The sequence below is a fragment of the Nymphaea colorata genome, chromosome 7, assembly GCF_008831285.2.
Source record: "Nymphaea colorata isolate Beijing-Zhang1983 chromosome 7, ASM883128v2, whole genome shotgun sequence".
Taxonomy (NCBI): Eukaryota; Viridiplantae; Streptophyta; class Magnoliopsida; order Nymphaeales; family Nymphaeaceae; genus Nymphaea; species Nymphaea colorata.
Genome location: NC_045144.1, coordinates 22093438 through 22109331, shown reverse-complemented (window position 1 = coordinate 22109331; position 15894 = coordinate 22093438). Strand labels below are relative to the sequence as shown.

Genomic DNA, 15894 nt, shown 5'->3' with positions numbered 1-15894 from the left:
ACACACGCATCCGTTATGACTCTTGCGTCATACTTCTACATAAAGATGCCTGCAGCATCAGCAATTCTACGCTATGGGGTTTTAAAACAGAACTCTTCTCACCCGTTGAAGTCTCCCACCACCATGTTGCAGACACCATGAGCAAAAACATTTTTATATGTTAGTTTTTTATTCCAGATTTTTTCGATACAGATTAAAGAAGCTTCTTTATAAGTTATAAAGAAGCTTCTTTAGTCCTGTCTGAAACAGGAAACTAATATATAACAATGTTTCCACTTTTCATGTATGTAAGTCATTGTGAAGGTTCGTTTTTATGATATGGTGTTTTTTTTTCTTTAAAATTTATAATTTTTTAATTAAAAATTAACTTTATTGCATAAAATTTACACCGTACCCGTACCATAAATTTCAAAAACACCGTACCAATACCTGTTTTCCCGTACCCGTACCAGCACCCGTACCCAGGTGACATAGATTCTATGCAGAATCTAGCCTAAACTTTAGTGAAGAGGAATACATGTATACCTTTAACCACCACCTAAAAGCTGCACAATGGTTTGAAAATAGTAAAGCACAAACAGATCTAGCTACGAAATAAACTGCTGATCTAGCTACGAAATAAACTGCTGGATTTAACCACAAAAAAAACCCCTAACTGCTCTCTACCTCAACCAGCTTCCCACAAACCCACTGCTTTTTCCTCATAGTTTTAGGATGCAAGTTCTTAGTCATTTCTTCCAAGGGAGAGCAATTTCCATCTTCGCTATCATCCTCCAACTTTACCTTGTCATGTGCTCTAGAACCATTAAGTCCATCAGGAGAGCTCAGGGAGATGCTTAACTGCTGTTTCAAACCATCAACCATGACTTCTGCATTACCTTGACTGTAGCCAACTTTGTCTACAAGAGCCCTCGAGTTCAATAAATTATGCAATGCAAATTTTGTGAAATCAAATTCTTCGTTCTGATCAGCCAATGAAGAATGACATGCTCCATTAATAGCTCTCTTGTTTGATCTTTTGTCAATGAATTCAATCTCGTCACTGAAAAAATCCATTTGACTTTCTTCATCTGAACTGGTCAGAACAGAACTAGAGTCTAGGTTCTCTGCAGCAGTAATACTTCCTCCTTCTATACCTTGAATGGACTGAGTAGCCTCAGCAATGAGCTTCCTTGTTTGGGAAAGTGAAGCACATGCAATTGGGTTTGTCCTGGCAGCAACCTCAAGGGCCCTTGCAGCCTTCTCAGCTTCGGCAATTAACAACCTGGACAAAAATACCAATGGTAAGTTGGTAAATGCTTGTTCGCCGAATCGCCATCCTGTCACACCCAATGAAAAAGCCTTTCAAGGTTGTAACGAGGACTGTCAGACCAAAAATGAAAGATGAGAAAAACAAAGAAAACTTCACTTCAATATGAAGTTCATCACTCCTCTTAGCATTGTGCTCTCCTGAATGAATATGGATGGTTTTAATAGAAGAGATAGAAATCTCACTTTGCCCTTTGAACAGCTTCCCTCTTCTTGATCTCCATAGTGGCTCTCTCCTCTCTGATATTCTTGATCATCTCCAGCTTGCTGCCCACCAGTGGGTCTTTAAAAGAAGGTCGACGCATTTTCTTCTTGATTGATACAGTTTTCACTGGCCGAGTGACCAAATGTGTCTCCGCACCAGTCTTTATAGATGTTTTTCTTATTGGACGCTCTCTTTTGACACCCTGTGATTCACCTTGTGGCTTTCTCCTTGATCTTCTTTCTACCCCATCAGGAATGCCATGATATTTAGCCAATGCAGAGCAAACTCTTTCGCGATATTCCTGCAAGGAGGCAGGACAATACAAGATTGTTGAGTAAGGGGTACGGGGTCAGGCACTTTCTTTTGATAGGGGAAGTGGGGTGGGGTAGAAAAGAGGGGCATGTGTGTGTTCGTTGCACACACAAAGAGAGGTGGGGGGAACAGAGATGGAGAGAAAGACAGAGAAAGAGAGAGAAGAACATGCATTTGTGAATATGCAGGGGATACACCCCAGGACCACTAACGTAGCAAAATGAAGTGTCTTAAGCCCTTACAGGATCTGCCCATTTTGCTGAAATGGCTTGAGAGATTTTCCTCCGTTGCTCAGGAGATTTTGGGGCTCTTTTTCCACCATTTGACCTAGGCATCAGTTTTCTCTGTTCAACACTGTCCAACCATTGCACCTTCAGTTGCTTGTTTAAGATATCATATGAATCCCACTGCAATTCATCTTCACCAGCAAATCCCTTTCTTGAAGCATCAGCGATGGCATTCTGCCATGCAAGGAAGCAAGTCTCTTGCAATGAGAGCCACTTTCGTCTTCTTTCCCACCCCATTCTCACTCCTTGGCCGATTTTAACCCTTGTCTCCACGCTGCAGGATCATATAATTAAGATACCAACAAGTAACATAAAGCAATAGGATCTTGTTTATGAAGTGAAAATAAAAAATACCAGAAAATTTTCTAAATCAGAAGACATAAAGCCTGAAGTTCGTGTCACATTAGAGTGACAAAAGGTACAATAAATAATGAATATCTTTTGAAGGATATGAATATGCTCGAATTTTAGAAGTTCGTATATTATCTCCCACAAACCCTTGATACCAGTGAACGTTTATTATGTAAAAGCAGACGATGGCTAGTAGAAGACAAGTTTAACATAGTCATTAGTATTCCTAATGACATGAAGATAAAAGGTATGGCTCACTTGTTTCTTGATTTTGCATCAAAATTGGTATTCTTTCAAAAAGCAAATGCAACCAACATGCCGTGGCTATGCTTTTTTAGCTATTGATTGCAGCGGAAAGCAAACCACGACTTTTTAGTTGAAATGGGGCCACTCATACAAATATTAATTTTTTCTTAATTTTTTTTAACATGACAGACACGTCAAATGAGAAAGCTAAACAGGTCAACACATGACATTTGCAACTTCAAGCAGAAAGGAAAAGAACCCAACATTATCCATCAACAAAGGGGAAGAACACGCTTATTTTCCTGTTACTTTCTTTCTTACATAAAAGTCTCTCCCTCCATTATATCTCTAATTAATCTTAATTTTAATATGGTTCATCAGCCTGCTTTATTCTGATTGTTTCAGAGGAAGCAAGATACCCCCAGAAAAACTTTTCCATCCATTCAGCAAAATGCAACAACTCTCTCTCTCTTAAGAAGCTCCATCTTATGTTTAACTATGGTTGTCTCTTTATCTATGTTATGCTAATTTCAACATGGTTTGTCTTGATAGTTTCAGAGAAAGGAAGATACACCAAGAAAAACTTTCCTATCCATTCAGCAAGTTTTGAACCATTGTCACAAATATCATTTAAGGGTATAAAACGGCAAGGTGTTTCTCAAGAATACTACGGCAAAGTGTTTTCGGGAAAATCTCAGCAAACTTTTAAAAAATTAAAAAACTAAAAATAAAACGTGAAAAAATGTGAAAACAAAAATCTGGTCAATAAAAATGTGAAAAACATGAAAAAAACGAGAACAAAACACTAACAAACATGTTTTTCCTGTTTTTTTTGTTGATTTGTTTTTAACATTGTTCTCGCATTTTTTTAATAAAATGCATTTTCTTTTTAAAATAGTTTGAACATTGAAGAATTTGGGATACAGATACCTTCTCAAGTGGATTTCTAGGAAAAACTAAAAAGGTAGACTGGATCTAGCTCACGTGCTAAAGATTTTGAATTTCATCAAAATGACAAGTTTTATTTGAGATGGAAAATGAAGTCATACTTTGGACTAATAAGCAACTTGACCAAGAGAACACCCTTTAGCTTTTCAGATATTGAGACTTGATCAACCATGATATGCAGGTTGGAGACCTACATACCAGTTGGGAACAGAATGAGTTTGTGCCGAAGGGAGGGGAACAAACTTTATGTACTCCAAGAAGGAGAAGAAGAACCAACAGATTGTGGCATCTTGAAGATTTGATCATCAAAGTGTTTAACAGACACCTTCTCAAGATATGTCAAGCTTTCTCAAACTTTAGCATGAAGAACTACCTAAAATTTCAAGCTTTCCTCACTTCATTAAAGCCAACAAAATCACAATGTGCAGATATGTTCAACTTGTGATGATCATCATGCAGGACAATAAGACATCAGTTCCAACAACTGGCTACAAACTGATTACGCACTATAGCCAACTGAAATTACAAGAAGATATCTAACACACCTCTGAGCATGTCCCAACTTTACCAACTTCATTTTGACCTGCATCCATTGTGTAGCAAATAAGCCAACCTATCCAATGAATTTCCCAACACCAAAGCCTACATTTTTTACGTTTTTTTTTCTGTATCTTATCAAAGATCTTAACCTTCGGAAGCAAAACAGTTCTTACATGACATCACCTTGGGATCCTGCATTGCCAGCTTTGTTCTCTCTTGTATTTTTTGGCGTGTTTCTGCATACAACATCACATTGTAACAACTAATTAGAGGCCCTTGGTCTTCAGGCAGCGTTTATAAGTTTAATATGCAGTCAAATGCTAGGATTACCCATCTCAGGAAAAAAAAAAACAGAAGACAATGAGAGATCAGAGAAGAAACCAGAAAAATATAGTTGTTATACATGGAACAATAAGCAATAGGAGGACAAATCAAGGCATTTTTCCTTCAGCCCTCTTTACCTTCACTGTGTTTCCTGCCTTTGTTCCAGGGCACTTTTCCCTTGTTGGCCTTGGATATTTTTGACCTTCTCAACTTCTCTCGGTCATCCATTTCATCAGAATCATCACCTGAAGACCGAAATGCTCCAGCTTCCTCATTGCACACCTTCAAGTCATGGACCTTTCCTTCATCACTTTGAACCTGTTCAACCAGTGCAGCTGCCTTGACAAGTCCACCATTCATTTGAAGATTCGGCACCCCAAAATTCTGTTGACAAAGGACATTTAGCTGAATGCGCCCTGCACCTTCTGGGACTTTCGCCTTCCAATACATACATTTTCCCCATTGAGTATGGAGGAAACAAGGCTGCACTAAAGTTGTAACAAGATGGTTCCCAAATGGAATCTGCAATGTAGCAAAGTCTGTACTTGGAGTTAGAAGGATCTAATCCTAAGGAAATGCTCATACAGACATGCTAGGGAATGTTCTTTAAAGTATATGACATAAGGATTAATGTTGAACCAATTCATAAAATTAAATTCAGAATTACAAAAATGTACTATATCTACCACCTTAGGTACAAAAACTAATGGATCCAAGAAAGTAACAGTCATCAGATTTACATGCTTCATCTAGCATATGCCCCATTTTGTCCACCATCAATTCATTCAATAACATAGAAAAAAGAACGATATTTATCTAATTCACTATAATTGATTGCCTTGTCATCAATGTCGTCAAAAGCATATAATTCACACCCCTAAGTGTATTCCTTAAGACGATTTTTACAGATAAAAGTTCCTTGAGGCATTAGGGATGCGTTGCATACATGAAGTATGCACTATGCAGGCATGTGCTTCAGGCACAAACATATTGTGATATCTGTGATACTGCTTTCAATATGCAATAGTTAGCATTATCATGACTTCACACTTTGAAATGTTTTTCCTCGTCAAAGCGAAAAGGACTTTAACTTAATAAAGGAAAGCATATTAAACAAAGACAATGATGCAAAAAAAAAAAAAAGTTCAAACTTGTAAGCCAAAAGAATCAAGCTGCTCATTAAACACATTCGGCTCTCTTTCTTGTAGTACCTCCCAAAGTGAAATTAATTTCCAAAAGTGCACTTAATTCTTATGTCTTAAAACTTTATCAGAATACTTAAAATTCATATTTTTTAGTTTTCTTTGTTTAAAACATAAGAGTAAAACCATGTGAGTTTTTGACAGTTTCTTTGTCATTCAGATTGTGCATTGCATTGTGGCAACCTTCACCACCATACCACCACCACAGAAATACTTGGAGTATATAGAGAGCTAGACTCATACATGACCTACATGCATTCATGCACATGACTTTAGTACATGACATTTACGCATATTTTGTGTGACGACTCAAGTGTTTTGAGTCTTGGGATAAAGCAACAAAATATGCTCGATTGCACTGATAGTTTGAATAAAAAATTTGCATTGCTTGTCAGGACACATTTATTTGTGATTTGGCAACTTTATTGGTTTATTCCAGCAACTTTCTTTGTTTATTTCAATCTTCGTTATTCTTTTGACTGATATTGCATCTCAATCTTGGTTTTTCCAGTTTTCATTGTTCATTTGTTGATGCTACTTTTGTGCAACAATGGAGAAACTGGCTTATTTTATATTATTGTGCAATTGAAGTTCCATTAAGATAGAAGTCTTTTTGCATATAGTATTGTTAGAACACGTAGACTTAGAAATGACCAAACATTGATTTGATACTACTTTAGAAGCTTTTGTTAGGACATGTTAATTTGGATATAACTCTACGTTCTTTTGAGTTGTTTCCAGTATGTTTTTATGGTTATGGATATAGTTTGTTTTATTTTACACTGCAAACATAATTTTGTTGTGGTTTACATATTTGTAAGCATGAAAAACAATTAAGACGAGTTGATATACAACAAGAAGTACCTATTTTAAATTGATACTTAACTATATACTTGTCACTTTGGTGGCTATTCGTTCAATTTTATCATTATGTTTGTTGATATTATATACTTCATTCTGATCCTGAAACATATGTTCCAATGCCTCGAGGCTTATGCCTTGCTTCATGATAGGCTCAACACAAAGCCTCACCTAGGCTCATCGCTTTAACAACCTTGATAGTCATGCAACAACGATAAGTTCTACCTTTTTTTTGCATTATGAAGGTCTGCAAAAGACCCGTGAAACTTATAACTTACTCAACTACCACTTTTCCTCACAAAAAAAAATATTCTCAATATTAGCACAAAAGATTCTGTTTTTTTTTTAAGGAAAAATACTCCATACAATATTAAACATAGTTTAAGCCTCTTGATCATCCATTGAAATGTTCGAAAATTAAGTCAAAAAATAACTAGTTCAAAAACATCTATAAAACTTGAAATATAAGCACTCAAAAAATCTCAAGGTCGTCAATCATTTTTTTTTTCCAATTTTTGGATTAATTGTCGAACGGTTGACAATCAGGTGGCCTGTTTCCAACCCAGCAGATTACAAACGTCCGAAGGACAATTTTCCAAGTATATCCAAGGTCAAATATCCGAAGGACGTTCCCGGTGGCGTTTGATGCCCTGGAAATATACCGTTCACCCGGAAATATATTTCAAATTTTTAAAAAAAAATTCCGGCGTAACAAAAGAGGAAACTTTTTTTCGACCGTTAAGGTCGATTCCGGAAACATATTTCCAGAAACATCTTTCCACCCAGCAGGGTGGAAAAATATTTCCTGGTTTCTTTTTCTGCCCATTACGAAAGCGTCATCGTCTTCCTCTCCTCATGCCCAGCACCATCGTCGCCTTCCTCTCCTCACGCCCAGCATCGTCTTCCTCCAGCGGCTTGATTTGGGCATCTCCTCACCAGCGGCTTGATTGGGCATCTCCTCACCATGATTGGGCATCTCCTCACCAGGACAGCGTCTAGCAGCGGAAGGGGAAAGAGGAAGAAGGAGGAAGAACGAAGGGGAAGGAGGAAGAACGAAGGGAAAAGAGGAAGAAGGAGGAAGAACGAAGGGAAAAGAGGAAGAAGGAGGAAGAACGTAGGGGAAAGAGGAAGAACGAAGGGGAAAGAGGAAGAAAGAGGAAGAACGAAGGGGAAAGAGGAAGAACGAAGGGGAAAGAGGAAGAAGGAAGGGGAAAGAGGAAGAAGGGAAGAAAGGGGAAAGAGGAAGAAGGGAACGAAGGGGAAAGAGGAAGAAGGAGGAAGAACGAAGGGGAAAGGCATCGTCCGTAGCGTTTCATCTTCTCCAGCGGCCACGCCGCCTCCTCCTCCTCCAGCCGCATCTTCTTCTTCCTCCTCCCTCCTACCCTTTTTCCTCCACCTCCCTTCTTCCTCCCTCCTTCCCTTCTTCCTCTTTCCCCTTGTTTTTCCTCTTTTCCCTTCGTTTCCACCGATTCCAACTTTTTTTCATCAAAAATTGAAATTTGTTTTCAGAAATATAAATCCAACTTAACAAACACAACATACTTTTAGAAAAATAGAATTTTATTTCCCATTCATCAATTCCAGAAATAAATTTCTGAAAACTTCTTTCTGATTCCATTTTTCCAGCCATCAAACGGCCCAGGAAATGAAGAAACATGAAGATAAGGTAGCTACAGCGCAGGAAGACATATCTAATAGCCTTCTTAAACAAAAGCGTACGGGATTAGACCGTGAAGCAGATTGAAACATAGTCAGTATGAAAGGCACAAATGTACCACAGAGTTTGAAATACACTTAAACAAATACCGCGTTCTCTAGTTCACTTATACCCTCGTGGCAGAAAGCCGCACGAAACTCCCAAAAAAGGAAAGGACAATAAGAAGCAGCATTCAAGGACATTGAAGACAAGGAAGAGAAAAAGGAAAACCCCACGAGAAAAAGGCGAAGCGAAAATAACAAAAGAAAAGCAGCAGAAAACAGGGTACTGAAGTGGCAAAGAGAAATGTAAGAGACTATCGCGAGAAAGAGTAAAAATAAAAACAAAAATCAGACAAAAAGTGAAGAACAGGAAAACAAAACTTTGGAACGCGTGACCGTGGGACGAACGAAATCATTAAGAAATGAAAAAGAAGAATCATGAAAGAGAAGAAGCAAGACGGAACTGGGAACGCCAAAGTGAGTGCCACCAAAAAATATCAAAACAAAAACAGAAAAAAGCCGAAGGAAAGTTAATTCCAGAACCAAGGAGAAGGGGACCGCGCGAGAAGAAGACCTGAGAAAGAGAGAGAAAGAGGAGTTACCGAACGAAGGCATGAGAGCTCACTCATTCAGGTTTCATGGAGGAGAAGCGCGTGCGCGTTCCCTCCTCCACGCCTTTGCGGTTCTCTTCAGCCTGCGTAGTCGCCAACCACAGCACACACGTACGGACTTACAGAGCTCCAGGTACCCGCGCCACACACCCTTGGCCCAGAAGAGATGAGAAGAAGCACACGCGGACGCTTTTTCACTTCAATCCCCAAATTTCTAGCCGCCCACTGGCTGGTTGCTGACGAAATGTTAATGGATCGGACATTTTCCCGAGATCATCCAATCATCGATCCAGTTGATCAAATCCCGCGTCCGGTTGAGATTTGGATCAACATTTCTTAGGGGCCGTTTGATGGCCTGGAAATGTGGAATTGAAAATATATTTTTGAAAATATATTTCTTGAAAAAATGAATAAGTCAGAAATATATTTTCAAAAATATATTTCTACGTTTGATGAAAAAAAATATATTTTCAAATTTTTAAAAAATTAATTCTTAGTTTGATAATAAAAAAACATTTTTCCAGATTTACAAAAATTATAAATAAATGACCACACCAACCTTTGCTTACAGTAAATTTCGATCCATCTCCATGTTCAATCTTGTCACTGTAAAAAGAATGTGCAGATGAAACATCAGCCATATGCAATTCTTGGATGGTACGTAGCAGATTATAAATCTCACAAGACTTACCGTTCAAGTATAAATTTCCCCTCCTTGTACATTTGGGCCTTCGAATAAGCTTTCTCCTGAAAAGGGACTAGCTGTCATGAATACGCTAACTATTCATACTAAAATTTGACTGGCACAGAAATGAGAAGGGACTTTTACATAGTTCCACCCCAAGAGTTGATGAGAAGAGTTGCAATAGATGTCAGTAAACCAGAAAGCATTAGTTTATCTTCTAAAATCCCAACTGTAACATTAACACTGCAGTGTACAAGGGGAACACAGTTAGTAAGTCAACATCTGATTTCAGCATTCTAGCGTAGGTCAATCACAAAGATGCTCCATCCTTTAGAAATCTGAAGCCAACTAAGAATGTACACTATCAGAAAGTTATCATAGAACAGAAAGAAAACACGTAACTCAGCACCAGAGACTCTGCAGAAGTTGACATGATACCAATGTACACTATACAGAAAGTTATCATAGAACAGAAAGAAAACACGTAACTCAGCACCAGAGACTCTGCAAAAGTTGACATGATACCCCTACTGTACAAGTGGAAAGTTGACAATTCTGAGAGGTTGGTCCACCAAGACAGCAGAAGATAGTAACAAAGGGACCTAAAACAGAATATTTCAACTACACTGGCTTCAATCACCAATATGATGCACAAGAATGGAGACAATCAAAATGCACAAACTAATGCAAATCAAAAGGAAACTAAGACAAACATTGTGGACATATATATTGCCATTTCAGCAACACAATCACTTTTCACAAATCCCACCTATGCATTCTAGTTGTGTTAATTCATCAAGAACATCATTGTGGACATATATATTGCCAGCCCTTGGGAACATTCTGTTTAGAAGCCTTCTCCAGGTTCCCATTCGAGGAACAAATCCATGCTGTGTCATCTCTCTTAGAACCAACTCAGCATCATCTAACAATCTTTCAGTACAGAGTCCTTGAATCAAAAACTTGAATGTGCACCATATGAAAGGCCAACAGCTCCAAAAGCTCAACTAATTTCTTCCATTGCTATGCAATGATATGAATAACCAAGACCAAGTCCACCATACTCCTCTATAGGAAAACGAAGATGTAAACTTCAGGAATGGTACCAATAAAATAACCATGTCAAAATGATGAATTGTGAAAATTGAAAATGAAAGGCTTAAGAGCATTAGCATTCAAAGGTTTTAATAAACAAATCCAGAAAAACAAACACATCAAGAATCAACATGCAAGAAACAAGCAGAAAAGCAAAAGAAACTAGTAAAGAATGGAAAATCACATCCTGATGGCCTTTATGGAAATGGATAAATATCATGCTTGCAGATAAGCTTTTGGCAACTAAACAGCAAGCTCCTTGAGGGTTGATCACAAAAGATGTTAGGATCAGTTCTGTGAATTCAGAGTTTAGACTGAATTAGTAATAAACATAATATTCTGGAAATGCCACAACTTCTGCAATAAGGACCTCTCACACTCAGCAAGTCCCTGTGGCTCAACAAACATAATCTGACTTTTATATTTCGTAAGAGTATGCTTTATTGCTTTTATGGTTATCACTCAGTATTAGAGGTTAGAAACGATTGCATATTCAGTTTCTTTCCCCCAATCTAGAATCTTGAGCAAACCCATGCATGTCAGATGAACCAAACATTTACAAATTGTCAGAAGCAATAAATCTTCCTCATTGACGTTATCTCCCACAACCCAATATCACACAATGAGGAAAAAGGGAGTTGATAATGCTATATGAATCACCTAAAGGAGTAATTCCTAATAACAACTGCTGGCACCATGGCAAAATTTTCACAGACAGTGGAAGAAATTTAGGCATTCTAAGATATCCATGTAATATGTTATCACTTTCAAAGGCCAAGATTAACCAGGGGATGTTGTATTTTAACTTTCTCATGACATTTCCAGAACAACAAATAAAGTTTATAGGAATTTGCACCAATTTCCTGCAGCATACTAGAGATGAGTGAACCACCAGTTTTGATATGCCAAAAACTAATTGTTAGTTGTACTATCATTGAGCTTCCACAGATTAACATCCTAACAATGAAGAGCATCTAAGTGACCAGACTAGTATATTCACAAGAAAAAAATAGGCAGGTCATGAACCTGGCAAAAACCTATGCACAAAGCACGAATAGGATTGAAGAAAAGCTGCAGAAAAAATGGAAGACGGTGAGGTGGGGAACCTGCTTCTGCGTATCATCAAAGAGTAGAGACGTAGTGGAGTAATTTCTTAGGACTCCAATTCTATGTTTTCCCTTCCATGCAGATGAACAGAAGATCCTTGGAATTCTGTGCATCTTTTAACTATCTGTCTGTTGATATTCTCTTTTATTCCTTTCCTAACGTCCTCCTCCCAAACTTGGGGATTGCTCGAGTACGATTCTTGGTTGGAAAGCGTTCAAAGAAACGAAATCGAGAATGTTTTGGTCAGGTATGCGGCGGGCATGTTGGTGACGATCATGTTGGCCCAATGACTGGATCCTGATCTCATCGCCATTGCCGACCGATCTGTCTCCCCTTCGAGCACAACAACCTCGCCTCTCCTTCTGCCTTCTTCCCCAGACGCATTTTGGACACTATCCCGGAAAGCGAGGTTGGTGCGGCTGCGGGCGAGAGAGAGGATGATGCGGCTGCGGGAGGAGAAAGCAAGGAGAAGAGAGGTGTGCCCTAACGGGCAAAAATATTTCTCTGGAAAAAAATTTCCGAAATCGATCGTAACGGTCGATTTTTTTTTTCCGCGTTTGATAAATCGGAAAAATTTTGAAAGTTTGAATTTTTTCTCCACTGCTACAGTAGATTTCCGGCATATCAAACGCCCCCTGAAGGTTTATACACTGAATCTAGATAGGAGGTCCAACCGACTCAGCATCCGGTTGAAAAATGGACCCTCAATTTGTTACGAACTGATTCAAATGCCTATTACGACAGGGAAAGATGTTTTTCTCAGCTGCAATTCAACCCAACGACACCAAAGAGGGTGAGAATGAGCAACTGACAAGAGAACAGACAATTTGATTGAGAGGAAAAGACAAGAGAGAGAGAGAGAGAGATGGCTCGACTAAAGAAGGTGCGTGAGAGAGAAATAATTCATGAAGGAAGTTTGAACGAGAATGAGGGAGCGGTTGAGAGGACGACATAGGGTCTGGTAGAGGGAGACACATACAGGAGAGAGTCCGCGATAGAGAGAAATTGAGAGAGAGACAAAGGTGAGAATGAAAAGAAAGAAAAAAAAAACGAGAGGGGGAAAGTGCAGAAGACCAAGGGGAGTTAGTGAGGCAAGTGAGTGGGTGAGGGTGTGTACAAAGAGGGGGCGAGAGTGAGAGATGGTGAGGACGAGAGAAAGCTGGAGGGAGGGAGAGAGAGTAAAATTTTGTCTTTGAAATTCAGATCATACCTTAATGTGAGAACAAGTATGGATACTTCTTTTGTATATTAGTCTCAAACTCTCAAGATATGCTCTCCTTCAACCCATGGAGTTGTCATTTCACTTTTATTGGAAGAATTCTCTTAGTGCAAAGTACTTGCTCTCTTTTATCCACAATTGTAATAGGTTTTTCTTCCATCTTCAAATCATCTTACACCTGAATACCTTGAAAATCAATCACATGTGTAAGATCCGATGCATACTTTCAAAACATGGAGATGTGAAAAATGTCATGAACATGACCCAACTTTGGTGGTAGTGTCAATCTGCTAGACACCTTTCCTACTTTCTCTAATATTTCAAAAGGCCAATGAACATCGGGCTCAACTTTCTCCTAATACTGAATCTAAAAACGCTTTTGGTAGATGAAATTTTCAAAAACACATGATCACCAACCTCAAAAGCCAACTCTCTATGTCAAACATCAACATAACTCTTTTGTCTATTCTGAGTTGTTAATAACTTCTTCCTTATCAATTGTACTTGGTCAGTGTAATGCTGTAATACCAAAGGATTTTCGATCTTGTCATCACCCATTTCGATCCAACAAGTTGGTGATATACAAGGTCTTCCATACAATTCCCAAAATGTGCAATCTGGATGCTAGAATGGTAACTGTCATTACATTAGAACTCCATCAATTTCACATGTTTAACTCATTCTCCTTTATAGTTTAAAACACAAGCACGTAACATGTTCTCTAAGGTTTTGATAGTCTTCATAGATTGCTCATCAATTTGCGGGTGGAATGTTGTGTTCAACTTAAGCTTGGTACCCAATGCATTTTGCAATTGCCCCCAAAACCTCGAGGTAAAACTTGGATCTTGATTATACAATAATAGACTTTGGTACCTCATGCAATCTTATTATCTTACTAATATATAACTCAGTGAGACTTTCCAATGACTGATTAATTCTGATTGGCAAAAAATGAGCCGACTTTGTAAGTCAATCAACAATCACCTTTCATGGCATCATGTTGTCTTCTTGTGTGAGACAAACATACAATAATATCTATCGTAATGTCCTCCCATTTCTACACTGGAATATCTATCCTCTGCAACAAGCCTCCTAGCCGCTGACGTATTGCTTTGACCCACTAGCAAACTAAGCATTTTACCATATATTATGCAATTTCACGCTTCATTCTAGGCCACCAATAATTTTGTCTCATATCTTGAAACATCTTTGTATTGGTAGGGTGCATGAAAAATTTGGATTTATGAGATTCATTAAGCAACTCATGCTTCACCCCTTCATCTCTAGGGACTCACAATCTTCGTCGAAACCACAAATAACCATCCTCATCTTGATAGCAGATTTTGGATAAATAGACTAAGATGGGAAACTGAACCCTAGGAGCCTGCTTTAAACAACCATATAGAGCACATTCAAGCTTGCATACATGATTTGGGAAAAAATGATTTTGACGTTCATGTGGTAGAACCATATAAACTTTTTCTGAAATAGACCCACATAGAAATGCATTTTAAATATCCAGTTGATGTATTTTCATTTGTGACTAATAGAAATAGTCAATACCAGTTGATGTATTTTTCATTTGTGACTAATAGAAATAGTCAATACTGTCTGAATTGTAGTAAGGTTCACAACAGGGTTGAAGATTTCAATATAGTCAATTCCTTCTTTTTTTACTATACCCCTTGACGACAAGTCTAGCTTTGTATCTTTCTAACGATCCATCTACTTTTCGCTTGATTTTGAACACTCATTTACATCCTACAATGTGTTTGGCTTCTTTCTTTGGAACACGTTTCCAAGTATTGTTTCAAATAAGAACATCATATTCTTCTTGCATGGCCTTCCTCTAATTTTCAGCTTCATATGCTTCTTTGAAATTTGAGGGTTTTTTGTCTTCAAGAATAGTGGTGACAAGAACTTTTGGAAGAGAGTGTTTGCTAAAAAAAATCGTATGGAACTCATTGTATTTAGAATTGGGTTTGAATGTTCCTACTTGAGATCTAGTAGTCATAGGATGGACTTGTTCTTGATTTGACTCAATTTCATTGGATTTAGTTGGGTCCTCATTTCCAAGAGTTTCAGGCTAAGATTCACTATTTGTTTCAAACTGAAGTAAGAGTTCCCCTGATGTTATGGAGGTACTAGATGATGGCATTGTAAGATTTGAAAATTGGTATTTATGAGGAGAAGTTAAAATGATAGCTTGGTTTTGACTCTCTAGATCTTCAATTCTGATTTCTTGAATATCAATAAAAGGAAATTTCCTCTCATTAAATTGGATATGTCTCGAAATATAGATTTTACCGGATCGCACACCTAAACAATAATACCTTTTATGTTGATGAGCATAGCCCAAGAAAATACATCTTTCAGATCGATAATCTATTTTTTTTTCTGATAAACTCTTAAACAAGAAAAACATTCATATCCAAAGATTTTTGAGGAAGCCATAATCAGATGTCTCTTTGAACAATTTTTCTAAAAGAGAAACAAAATCAAGAATCTTGTTTGGCATTCGATTAATCAAATAAACTGCAGTACAAAAAGCATAGGACCAAAAGTTCTTGAGAATATTACCTTCTGCCATTAGAGATAAACATGTTTCAACAATATATTTGTGTCTCCTTTTAGCTGCTCCATTTTGTCCAGGGGTATGAGAACATGATATTCTATGTTCAATCTCATTATTGACAAGATATGTTTGAAGCCCTTGAAATTTTCTTCCCCAGTCTCAATGAAAATATTTTATCTCGTGTCCAGTGAGATTTTTAAAAAGTACCTTGAAAGCTTTGAAAATATGGCTAATGCCTTTTTTTTATCAAATAAATCCAATCATACTTTGAAAATGCATCTATAAAATCACATAGTACTTGAAACCATTCATACTCCCCA

The 15894-nt window shown here is 37.8% G+C and overlaps 1 protein-coding gene across 3 annotated transcripts; it reads right to left on the bottom strand.

Annotated features, from left to right (window-relative positions):
- Positions 1 to 608: 608 nt before the first annotated feature.
- On the bottom strand, positions 609 to 9089 carry LOC116257656 (uncharacterized). 3 transcript variants are annotated; one of them, XM_031634603.2, is made up of 7 exons: positions 8885 to 9089; positions 4659 to 5060; positions 4381 to 4433; positions 4203 to 4240; positions 2068 to 2386; positions 1495 to 1814; positions 609 to 1264 (listed from the first exon to the last, which is right to left on the bottom strand). In XM_031634603.2, exons 1-7 carry the CDS (start codon positions 8895 to 8897, stop codon positions 652 to 654), a joined length of 1758 nt encoding a protein of 585 aa, XP_031490463.1. In that variant the 5' UTR covers positions 8898 to 9089; the 3' UTR covers positions 609 to 651. The 3 variants fall into 3 exon arrangements, with proteins under 3 accessions (XP_031490463.1, XP_031490464.1, XP_031490465.1); XM_031634604.2 differs by having other exon boundaries at positions 4659 to 5043; XM_031634605.2 differs by having other exon boundaries at positions 8908 to 9089.
- Positions 9090 to 15894: the final 6805 nt, after the last annotated feature.

Coding starts and splice junctions, on each gene's coding strand:
- LOC116257656 (XM_031634603.2), bottom strand. Junction 2,387..4,202: donor AAGTTGGGACATGCTCAGAG/GTGTGTTAGATA, acceptor ATGATCCTGCAG/CGTGGAGACAAGGGTTAAAA. Junction 1,265..1,494: donor GAAGCTGTTCAAAGGGCAAA/GTGAGATTTCTA, acceptor ATTTTTGTCCAG/GTTGTTAATTGCCGAAGCTG.